This window comes from Cicer arietinum, chromosome 3 (assembly GCF_000331145.2).
Source record: "Cicer arietinum cultivar CDC Frontier isolate Library 1 chromosome 3, Cicar.CDCFrontier_v2.0, whole genome shotgun sequence".
NCBI classification, from domain to species: domain Eukaryota; kingdom Viridiplantae; phylum Streptophyta; class Magnoliopsida; order Fabales; family Fabaceae; genus Cicer; species Cicer arietinum.
This window is the reverse complement of record NC_021162.2, coordinates 37,956,205-37,968,887: the sequence shown is the minus strand read 5'-3', so window position 1 is coordinate 37,968,887 and position 12,683 is coordinate 37,956,205. Positions and strand designations below refer to the sequence as shown.

The following is a 12,683-nucleotide window of genomic DNA, read 5'->3' as shown; positions in this document are numbered from 1 at the left end:
ATTTTCCATTGACTTAGTGTTATTGAGTGGTTCAATATCAATAGCACCTTAGAGGATGTCAGCACTAGAGTTTGATGAACTCAAGAAACAATTGGAAGATTTATTGGAAAAATAATTCATTAGGCCTAGTGTGTCACCTTAGGGAGCGCTAGTACTTTTAGTGAAGAAGAAGATGGGAGTATGCGGTTACTTGTAGACTATAGAAAGTTGAATCAAGTTACCATTAATAATAAATATCCCTTGTCTAGGATATGATGTCTTAGATAAGTTGCGAGGAGCTTCATTATTTTCTAAGATAGACATGACATCTGGGTAGGGCTATGCAAAAAATCCGGTTATGTGGCCCAAATCCAAAACCGGATCCAAATCCATTTTAACTATCCAGTTAAAATCACATGGTTATAATCTGGTTTATTTATGAACCGGTTGGATACCCACTTATGTTTTATATTTGGATTTGGTTTTTATCCGCTCAACTCCCAAAAATCCTAAATCTTAAAAACTCTAAAACAATTTTGATTTTGCCATCACTCCACCGACCTTCCACCTTTTGGTAGCGTTTTTCGACAATTTATTACTAACTTCATTTAATCAATTACTTATTCCTAGATTTGTAAAAAAAAGCCATAAACTCCAAAGTTTCCTTTAATTTTTTTTTACTAAACCGCTAATATTAAGCCAATTTTTTAAAGTCCCGACTCATTATTTCATTATTTTTTGTAGGCTTAAGGGCCCAATATTTTGTTAATTTTGAGATTTTTCTTTTGAAAAATTTTCCAAATTTATTTTTTTCGAAAAAATATCAGAAAAAAATTAAAAAACTTTTTTTTCTCATAAAAATTTTAAATCGAATTTTTTCTCAAAAAATTTGTTGAAAATTTTTTTTAAAATAATTATCAAAAAAATCGTTTTTTTTCTCGAATTAAAAAAAAATTGTAAATTATTTTTTATCAAAAAAAAATTGAGAAAAACATTAAGAAAAAAATCGAAAAATTTTATTTCTCGAAAAAAAAATTAAAACCAATTTTAAAATTTAATTTTTTTTAAACCGGTTTCTTAATTAAAAACCGATTATTTAACCATAACCAATTTTACAATTGGTTTTAAACCAAATAATGGATTTGGTTATAAATCTAAATCCATATATTGGTTTTTTTTTAAAAAACCAATCATGCACAGTCCTACGTCTTGGTACCATCAAATTAGGATCAAGAATAAAGATATTCCTAAGACAACTTTTAGGACAAAATATGAACACTACGAGTATGTAGTGATGCCTTTTGGAGTTACCAATGCCCCTTTTTTTTATGGATGATAGGAATCAAATATTTTGACTTTTCTTAGATACGTTTGTTGTGGTGTTCATAAATGATATTCTAATCTACTCTAGGAGCTTGGATAAGCATAAAAAACCCTTGAGAATAGTATTGCAAGTTTTGAAAGATAATAAATTTGCAAAACCTAAAAAATGTGAATTATGGCTTGATGTGGTGAAGTTTTTAGGACATACCATCTCTAGTAAATGAGTAATAGTTAACTCAAGTAAGGTAAATACAATACTAAGTTGGTCGCAACCTAAATTAGTGACTGAAGTAATGACTATCCTAGGATTGACATATTACTATAGAAAACTTATTAAGTGATTTTCTAGCCTAGCTTTACCTCTCACCACGTTAACTAGAAAAGGGAAACCTTTTGAGTAGGACCAAGAATATGAGGGTAATTTCCAAGAGCTTAAGGAAAGATTAGTTTCAGCACATGTTTTAATTATACCATACCCTTCCATGAATTATGTGGTTTATTGTGATGCCTCTAAAAATGGTTTTGGATGTGTTTTAATGCAAGAAGGAAAGGTGTAGCTTATGCATCTAGACAACTTAAGTTTTTGCTCGTGATCTTGAAATAACAATTGTAGTTTTTGCTCTTAAGATTTGGGGACATTACTCTAGTGGAACGAAATTTGAGGTTTTTGTGAGAGCCTTAAGTATTTGTTTGAACAAAAGGAATTAAAAATAGGACAAATGAGGTGAATGGAGTTTCTTAAGGACTATTATTTTGAATTGAAGTATCACCTTAGAAAAGCTAATATTGTAGTTGATGCTCTAAGTGGAAAATTCTTACAAGTGGCTTGTATGATGGTTCAAGAGACAAACCTATTATAGGAGTTTAGAGATATGAATTTGGACATGTCCCTTATCTTTAAGCTTGAATATGTATAGGTTAGAAATTAGTACCAACTTGAGAGGGATAATAAAAATAGAACACAAAGGATTATATCTTATTTGTTGATGGTTTAGTGTTGTGTTACACGATGTGTCCACCTCTACAATATCAAATAGGGACCCACTGTTTACCTTTAGAATTTGGAAAGCTTTTCAGGGAGCTCTTAGTACTAGACAGAGTTTTAGCAAACTTACCATCCAAAAATAGATGGTCAATCAAAAAGGACTATTCAAACCCTTGAGGATATGCTTAAAAATTTTATTCTAGATGAAAGTGAAAGTTGGGATAAGTATTTACCTCTTGTAGAATTTTCTTATAAAAATAGTTATCACTCTAGCATAGATATGTCGTCATACGAAGCTCTTTATGGAAGAAATTGTAGGTCTCCCTTGTGTTGGTGTGAAGTTTGGGAGAAGTCTTTGTTATGACCTGATTTAGTGCAAGAGACCACTAGTAGAATTCAACTGATTAGGGAAAAGATGCGTACATCACAAAGTAGGCAAAAGAGTTACGTAGACAAGATAATAAAACCATTGAAGTTTCAAGAAGGGGCACATGTATTCATGAGAGTCGCTCCTAAGACTGAGGTGAGAAGGTCAATGAAAGTCAAAAAGTTAAACCTTCATTGCATGGGTCTTTTTCAAATTCTAAAATGAGTCGGACATGTTGCTTACCAAAAGAGTTATTCAACCTTCATGACGTATTCCATATTTCAAAACCTTGAACATATGTGTCCGATAATTCACACGTGATAGCTCCTAGATCGGTTCAATTGAAACATAATTTAATCATTAAGCTTAGACCTATTCGTATCATTGGCAAAAGTACCAAAACTCTAATAACTAAGGTCATCACATTGGCAAAGGTGGTTTGGGAAGGGGTATCCAAATGTCGTCGGCATAGGTACATAATCTCCTATATATTTGTGCTAGTTATATTGTTATGTTTTTTTTTTTTTTTTTCCCGTAAATTTTGAGAACAAAATTTCTTTAAGGAGGAGAGAAAATGTAACATCTTAAAAATAAAGACTAGAAATAATTAGAATATCTAAATTTAAATAAGTCTATTTTATAGATTATTATTATTATTATTATTATTATTATTATTATTATTATTATAATTATTATTATTATAATAATTATTATTATTATTATAATAATAATAATTATTATTATTATTATTATTATTATTATTATTATTTTGTATTAATGATTGTTTTAAATATGTAGGTGTTACAATCGATTTGCTAAATGGAAGTATAAGATAAAATTTTAAATTGATCCATATTATTTGAACGGAGTTATTTTTTTTGTTCATATTCATATGTCTCATATTGTAACAAACAAGCCTATAATTATATTACTTAAGTTATAGTTATTATACCTCGTATGAACAAAACCGATAAAAAAAAGCCTTAAATATCCAAATTCTTATGAGCTGAAATGTTACATATAGATAGCAATAGTTTAGCACTATAAGTACATTTAAATACAATCTCAAATAAAAAATAGGCTATATCATCACCTATACACACTAAAAGAAAGAAAATGAGTAAATTAATCAAACGAGTATTAATCAATTTTAATTCAATTCTGACTCAACATGTGAACATGTGAGTCATCACACTTTTTAATTTATTTTAATTTATTTATGATACATTTATTTTGGAAATTTGGGATAGGAAAAGAGTTAGATATGTTAAATAATAACGGTTATAATAATATTTCACCGAAAACATAACTCTATTAAAATTGAGATTTTATGAAATACGATTTTAGATTATTGAATTGATTTATTTACTTTCTATTTTGTTGAATTGCCATTTTTTTATAATTGTTTAAATATGTATTATTTAAAAGATTGTTTTATTATGTATTCTTGAATGATATTTTGTTATTGTATATTTAAATAAAATATTATATGTTAAATATAATTTTATGAATATGATTGTTAAAAATAAATAATTTTTATTGTATGTGTTTGAGATAAGTTTATGCTCCATATGAATCAGTTTGTATCCCACAATTATTTAGCCGAATGAGCTATGTGCTCCATATAGATGGGTCTTATACCTCACATGAGTTGAATTTTAAGCTCAATACGGATAGGTTTTGTATTTCACACTAGATGAGTTGGACTTCACATTATGAGATAATACTCACTTTCGCGAAAGTAGTACATCTGCATATAACATTGAGGCATCATTGACTTGATTAATCCAAAATGTATGTGTGTATTTGATTTATTTGTTTATTGTATATGTGAATCATTATTGATTTTAAGTGGATGAATTTATCTATTTTTTAATGTAATTTTTTATTCTATAAGTTATTTATATTTCTAAATAATATTTTTGGAACAACACAATTGTCATGGTCGATTTTTTCGGTTACTGCATTGACTGAGAACAATACTTATTTTAAAATTGTGTGCATTATTCACTAGGACTTTGTATCTCATTAAAGTGTTGTTTTCAAAGACCGATACCGTTAAGGACATCGAGAGCCGAGAAGTTCTACCTTATTTGAGAAGAGTAATTTCATTAAATTAGGTTACTATATCAAGAACAAGTAGATATAGGGTCTACATCATATTTTATTTATTAAACGCCTAAATTTTGAATATTTTGATTTTTATAGTATTTTCAGTTGTAAGAATTTGTTTTAAGGATTTTACAATATTATTTATTTATGAAAAATCATTATTTATTATTAGTAATTTATTTTCTTATATATAAATATATATAAAAGTTTTTTTGTCATTATCTCAATTGTTAAATTCATGTAACTGGGCGTGAGAACATTCATTGTGAAATGAAGGGAGCATTATTAATGAAATGAGATGACCATCTTTTAGTCAAAAAGACGAAAAAGAAAAGGTTTATTGTGCTTATGGTCCTTGTAATATAGGGGAAATAAGGTTTAGTCCCTGTAACGATATTCTTCCTTTTTAGTCCTAAATGAATTTTCACATTTCTAAAAGTTTATGTGGCATTGACACATTGAAAAAGTTGCGGTGAGGTGGAATAATATTTATTTATTTTTACCATTTACTTACATTTTATTAATTTAAATGAACAAAATTTAAAATAGAAAAAAATAATTTTGTTTTGAAATAAATCAAAATGAAACATAAATACATTTCTTCATCTTCTTCATTTGCTTGTCGCCCCCTTCACTTCCTTGTCTTCCATGGGGTTATAATTTCACATGTAAAATTCTTCTTCATCCTTTTAAAGATCTATTATTTACTTTTAAAGTTTTGTTCCTTTTTGTTCTACCTCTGATTTATCATTAGATTTTGAAAAACAATTCAATCAAAAATTAATATAATCAAAAGCTTGATAGGATTAACATACTCATTATAAAAAAAGTTTGGGGGTGTCATAATACAAATAACTATGTATTAATCAAGAAAAAAGGATATGTGTTGCTTCTTGCATTATGGTAATAACTAATAACAACTACATTCATGACTAAACCATAATTTAGAGAACGGCATCTAAACCATAAAAATTCATTTGTGTTGTGTGGTTCTATTTAATTATGGATGTAATCGCTTACAAACCAATTATTTTAAGGGTTAAATAAGTTTTTAATTCTTATAAAATCTCACAATTTTATTTGTACTCATAAAAAATTTCAGCAACATTTAGTTCCTTAAAATATTTTATTTTTATTTTTAGTCCTTGATTTTAATCTAACTATTATGTGTCTTTTGAATGTTTGAATAATTTTTTTAATAATATTTAGGACATGTTTATTAATTATCTTGCCAAAATTTAGAATTTTTTAATAAATGATGAATCAAATATGATTTTTTAAGCTTTGATGCTTAAAAATTCATATTTAATTTATTGCTTGTTAAAAAATTCTAAATTTTTGTAAAAAAATTTGTTATAATATTTTAAACATTAGTGCAAAAAATCATTCAAAAATTCAAAAGATAGACAATAATTAGATTAAAATCAAAGACTAAAAATGAAAATTTTTAAGAGAATAAAAATTGATGAATTTTTTATAACAACTAAATACAAAACTGTGAAACTTTATAAAAACTAAAAATTTATTTAACCATTATTTTAATATATGCGTGATGGATTTAGTTTACGTTTTATGAGATTTTCTCCCTTTTTCCACTTTTCTTTAATTTCTTTCAAAACATATTAATTTTTTCTATATTTTTATTTTAAAAATTAATTTTCATTTATATTAATAAAATTAAAATAAACAATAAAAAATTATTATTCCGCCTCACAACAAACTTTTTAATACATCAATGTCACATCTACTTTTAAAATTAAAAAAATTCATCAAAAGACTAAAAAATAAATAATATCAATTTACATGTAAAATCTAAAAAAAATATTTTACAAAGATTAAAACCACACAAGAAAACACAATAAATCCAAAAAGAAAACGTCTAATGTAAAACGACACCGTTAAATGAATGAGTATAGTGAATACCGATTCCAGGACTTAAACTGAGAGGGTTTGGTTTTCTGTACTATATCGTCGCAACTTTAGAGTTAAGGCCGTGCAGTAAAGACGGGTATGGCGACGACAGAAGAGAGTGTTAAGAAGAAGGAGGGAAACAATCTATTAGGGTCACCGACTTTCAAGGAGATTGAAAACGGTCGGTTCAAATGCGTAGAGACAGGTCATGAAGTCCTCTCCAAAGACATACCATCTTACTCTAACAGCAAAAAGTGCCGTTTGGGTCTCATCGATTTCGCTTTGTCTAATAATAAATCCCCTCTTAATATGTTTAATCAAGACCCTCTCTCTCGGTAAATGGTTTTGTTATTTATTATTATGCTTCAATATGTTATATGAATCTTATTCTTGTGAGTATGTGATAACGTAGCTATTCTTTTGTTGTTGTTATCAGGTCAAAATTGATATGTAAGCTAACTGGAGATAAAGTTAATAAGTCTGAGGAACATATCTGGAAGCATATGACTGGGAAAAGATTTCTCAATAAATTAGGTCTGTGATTTTGTTATATTTATCTACCCAAATTTTTTGAGTTTCACATTTTAGTGTTTAAAATTGTACAGTTGGGTTATTTGGTCATCTGAATTTATGGAATGGTTAATTTGTCTATGATATTGAAGGTTGTCTTTCAATTTAGTGCATTTTAATTCATTTTGATGCGAAATAGAGATCTATGAAAGTTTTATTAAACAAACTTCTGGAAACATGCTTTAATTGATCGTGTCCTAAACAACGTGTCAACTCAGCATTTATGACTTTGTTAGATGACAGAGCGATTGAATTGATTTGCCATCTTTAAAATTGGAAGACTAAATTGTCCGACCCCTACCTTTGGAAGGATCAAAATTATGATTCACTCAATTTTTTGTTAGGAATAATGTGTACGCTTAAATGATATAGCAATGCTCGGTTTTCCTACTAGTATTATTGGATGGATCATGATTCTTTGCCGTCAGGGTAAACTCACAGTATTTTGAGCAAACAGTATTTTGACTTCATCAAATTGTTTTTAAAATGTGCATTGAAAAATTCAAGGCATTTGATCTTCATCCTATGGTAGAGATCCACAACTGCATGATTGCAGAGAATTGAAATTCATTCATTGTATAGCTTTATCAACTGATACATGTTAGGTTTCATAAACAGAGCAACATGAAGAAGGGAAGTTGTCTGGTCAAGGAATGGAAATCGATGAGAGCTTGCCGGAGCAGAAAAGTGGAGATTGTGGAACAAAAGAAGAAATGAAGAAGAAGAACAAAATGAAGAACAAAAAGAAAAAGAAGAAGTCAAAGAAGAAGAAGGATAAGGGAGTTGAAGAGGTTATTTCTGAAGTTAGGAATTCAAATGAAGAATGTGAGACAGAAGAGGAAGACTTCTGGATGCCTCCTGCTGGAGAACGTTGGGACCACGATGATGGAGGTGATCGGTGGGATTCAGATTCAGAGTCAGAACAGGAAGCTGAAGAGGGGGATGTAATTGGTATGTATACCCCATAACACATTTTCTCTCAAGTCAAATGAGATTTAATGAACGATAACTTACAGTCAATACTATAGCTTAGCTTATTGTATAAGATGCTACAGATTCTGATAACTAATTACACAAGTTTATAAAGAAGGCAAGACGAAAGTAAGAATCAGTACTTAATGTCTAAATCTTGATCAGAAACTTAGCCAGCTAGATGATAATGGTATTGCTTAGCTTTGTTTTCTGTTAGAAAAACTTAATTGTTATAACAGAGGTAGAAGGATAGTGTAGTGAAAATTTGAGTGATCGACTTTTTGTCTCAATAGAAAGTAATAGTACAACCATGTGTAAGCTAGGTAGTTAATCCCAGTGTTTTCCGATGCGGTGCAGTGCCTAACCGCGACGGTGTGGTCCGCGATAGCGTAAAACAAGATCCAGGCGAGATCCCGACATAATTAATCCCAACGTTTCCCAGTGAGATCCTGCTATTGTTTCTTTCTTCTCTGTTTTGTTCTTTTTAAATTGTTAATATGGAGATTGAAGACTTATTTAGTAAACACTTGCGTGCGATAGGGAGAAAATGAAAGAGAAGTTAGAAACAGTGCATTTTTAGAATCAATAAAAACAATGTTTGGACATTTTCAAAACTTCAAATTATGTTGGATCTGTTACTAAAAACTGTAAAAGAAAGTAACGAGAAAGCTATAGAATTTATATTCTCTTATGTTTATTAGTTGAATTGAAAATGAAAACCAAGAAATATGGGAAGTTAATATATGGATTTTATTGTAAAAGGGTAGATTTTATTGCCTTTATCAATGTTATAGATGCGTTATTGTTTTGGTGTGTTGACATGATGTGTCTTTGGAAAGAAAAACTTGTCCCTTATCTTGTACCTTATCGGCTTAATGCAATTGAGAATGAGATTAGTGATATCTCATATGGTTCCTATCTTACTTGCATGGGAAAAATTAACAGAGTATATGGCTTTTTTCCTGTAGATTGTGCAGCTGATGAGGATTGCAAGGAGTCAGAAGAGTTATCCTCAAGGTATTTTACTTCAGCATGAAATATTTGAAACGAAATAGTTTCCAAACATTTAGGACAAATCAGAAGTAATGCATACCTTTTCATATTGCCAAAACTGTGTTAAGTTTCTTTTTCCTTATTAACTGCAGAACAAAAAGAATGTCGATAGAAGTTGGACCCAGCAGCTTTGCTTCTAGAAAGAAGAAAAGTAAGAATGACCATGAAACTTGATATTTGTTGGTGTAACTGAAATTTAGTTAAAGACAAACTAGTGCAAGACAACTTTTGCAGCAAATGAGTGAATTAAGTTATGTCAGATTAGGTTTTTTGCATTATGATACAAAGTGGGTTTGATACAGCTAATTTTTGTTTGATTATTGTGTTTCCATGTAAGCAATTCTTTCATGATTTCACCACAATTGCTGTATTATTCCTTTACATTAGTTATATGGGTAGCAAAATTTTGTGGAGATTGAAGAAACTTATAACTTTGGATGAGTTAACAGCATTAGTAGCTAAAATTCTCTGTTGTGATTGATTCGTACATTCATGGAAAAGGGCACTGCATGCAAACTATAAAATGAAAGAACAACTCAATGATGACTAAATTAACTCATTTATCCCCAAGTGTATTATTATGTTGTGAAAAATTATTTACTCATTGGAGAGAAAGAACGCATAAGAATATTCACGTGGTAACATTTTGTTAAAAGGTGATACATTGATCATCCATCTTTTTTGGTGGTTAGTAAACACTAACTTTTAAACTAATTTGTCAAAAGTAATTTGTTAAAAGGTGATATCAAAAGTAATATAAAGACAGAAATAGGAGAAGAATCTATTTCACAGACGTCAGAATGCACCAACTGAATCAACTCTAACTTTCTAGAGGGATGATACTTTTTGAAGGATACTCTAGTCTGTTTACCAATCATGTGAGAACATTTCTCCAAATCTACATTCTTCAATCTTGGAAGCACATCCTTTCTAGCAAAGCAATTTAACCCCTTTTCATTAATATAACTAAGCCTTCGGTGCCACAAAGATGATTCCATATCTACAACATTCACACTGTTTTTTGCAACCAAAGCTTTTATCCAATACAATTTACTAATTTTCTCCCATCTAGCCTCAACCAAGTTACCTTTATTGAGTTTCCACTTTGTAGAAGCAAAATGATTATTAAAACCACTTTCATCAAGCATATGCACATAGATCAAATTGAAGCAAACATTTGGAGCATGTTTGACTCCTTTAAGCAACAATTGCATTCCTGTGTTGGTTTGCAAGCATACATCACCAACACCAATTACCTTAGATACACCAATTACCCATCTTCAAACCTCCAAAGTCACCTGAAGTATAAGATGTGAAGAACTCCTTCCTCGGTGTAACATGTAGTGTAACACCACTATCAATTATCCACATGCTCTCATCAGATACAAGATTAATTGACTCATAGACACAGAGAATAACAAGATCATCACTAGTAGTAGTAGTAACACGATCATCATCACTATCATCATCACGACCCCTTTGTTTCTGCTTACCCTTCTTGCCTTTGCTCTCCTTTTTCCACAGAAAACAATTCTTCTGTATGTGCCCTGTTCTATGACAATAATGACACTCCACATTTTTGTATCTAGACTTGGACTTGCTTCTGCTATTTTCTCTACCACCCTTCGGTTCAGAAAATTTTCAGTGACAAGAACTTCAGATTGAGATGAAGAACCATGTGCCTTCCTTCTCATCTCCTCATTCAAAACACCACCCTTAGCCGTTTCCAAAGAAACAACGTCATTAGGAGCTGAACTCGTTATAGAAACCCGAAATGTCTCCCAAGACTCTGGTAAAGATAATAGTAAAAATAGTCCCAATAGCTCATCATCAACTTGATACCCATTCCAGACATTTGATCAAGGAGCCCTGAAATTCACTCAAGTGGTCCGAAATAGATGTTCCCTCCTTATACTTCAAACTTATGAAGCTATTCAGTAAGAATAATTTATTATTCCCTGATTTAGAGGCAAACAAAGTCTCTATCTTATTCCATATAGTTTTTGCATCTGTCTCATTAGCAATATGATTATAAACATTATCTTCTACATATTGCCTACTAAAGCCACATACCTGTTGATGTTCAAAATCCCATTCTTCCGTAGATTTATCAACCGACTTTTCAGAAAAAATAGGAAGATGCATTTTCTTCACAAATAACAAATCTTTCATCTTGCCCTTCCAACCATTCAAGCACACCATTTTTACATTCATATTTGCCTCCATCTGATGGGGAATAAACACAGAAACACAATAACAAGTAATACGCAGCGGATATAAAATTCCCCATAACTTGCAAGAACCCGTGAGGAGCAACAATAAATATATGGCAGCAAATTAATCAAAATAAAAGGATGTAATGAAAATCGATATTTTAACGTGGAAAACCCCTCAATGCAAGGGTAAAAACCACAAGTCGTTCAGACCAAAGAAATAGCTCCACTATAATCAAATAAGGATACAAGAGAGTCTCAAAATGATGCACAAAGTGTGCCTACAACCAGCCAAAACAACAAAGCAATAAAGCCTACAAATGAATAACAAGAAGAAAAATACCAAAAAACCTGCTGCTGTGCGAGCATGGTTTCTCCCTCTTTGAACGTCAGTTCGCCTATTCGACCGATGAAAACGAAGACCTGAATATTGCGAACCTTCTGTCCAAAAATAAGTCCGATCCAACGGTTAACGAATGCGCAATCGATGTTTTTTTGAGACTGATTTAACAAAATCAGGAATAGGGTTAATCCTCTCTATTCTCTTTTGGTGGTTGTCTTTTCTATCAAAATAGTCTCTCTCTTGTAACCCTAATTAGACCACTCTCCACTTAAATATGTGAGACACATGGACCATAATATTTGGGTCTTTCTCCACATAGGAAGGGAGCCCAATAACCAACACTTACCTCTAACATGTGTTTTTATAGATTAAATTAATTATATTTTTTAGAATTCTGGTCATTATAATTTTAAATTTTTGGAGAATTTTTGTTTTTTGGATTTTTCATTTATTTGAAAATTTAGAATATATTTTAGCTTTCTAATACTTTACTTTTCGGAATTTCAAATTTTTATAAAAATAAAATTGAAGAAAAAATTTATGTTCCGAATTTTAAAATAACAAAAATTAAAAATACCTGTAAGACCCATAATTTTAAAGTGTATTTTATGTATTTTTGTGTATTTTGGATTTTGGCTCGGAAGCTTTTTAGCCAAAGATAATAATATTTTGGAGTTTATATGATCAAAATGATATTTTGATGCCTATTAGAATTACTCGTCGATAAATAAATTAAATTAACTGCGGTGAATCGTTTACGAAGAATTTAATGCGTTACGGGTGAAATGGTAATTTAACAAATATCTAGATATTTTGAGATATTTGTTAAGTTATAATTAATATATATAATAAATA

At 30.0% G+C, this 12,683-nt stretch overlaps 1 protein-coding gene across 1 annotated transcript; it reads left to right on the top strand.

The window, feature by feature from the left end:
* Nucleotides 1–6,701: 6,701 nt before the first annotated feature.
* On the top strand, nt 6,702–9,685 carry LOC101503696 (uncharacterized). The gene is made up of 5 exons (XM_012713410.3): nt 6,702–7,012; nt 7,114–7,211; nt 7,866–8,198; nt 9,188–9,236; nt 9,365–9,685. The coding sequence occupies exons 1-5, from the start codon at nt 6,777–6,779 to the stop codon at nt 9,444–9,446; spliced, it is 798 nt and encodes a 265-aa protein (XP_012568864.1). The 5' UTR covers nt 6,702–6,776; the 3' UTR covers nt 9,447–9,685.
* The last annotated feature ends 2,998 nt before the right edge of the window (nt 9,686–12,683 follow it).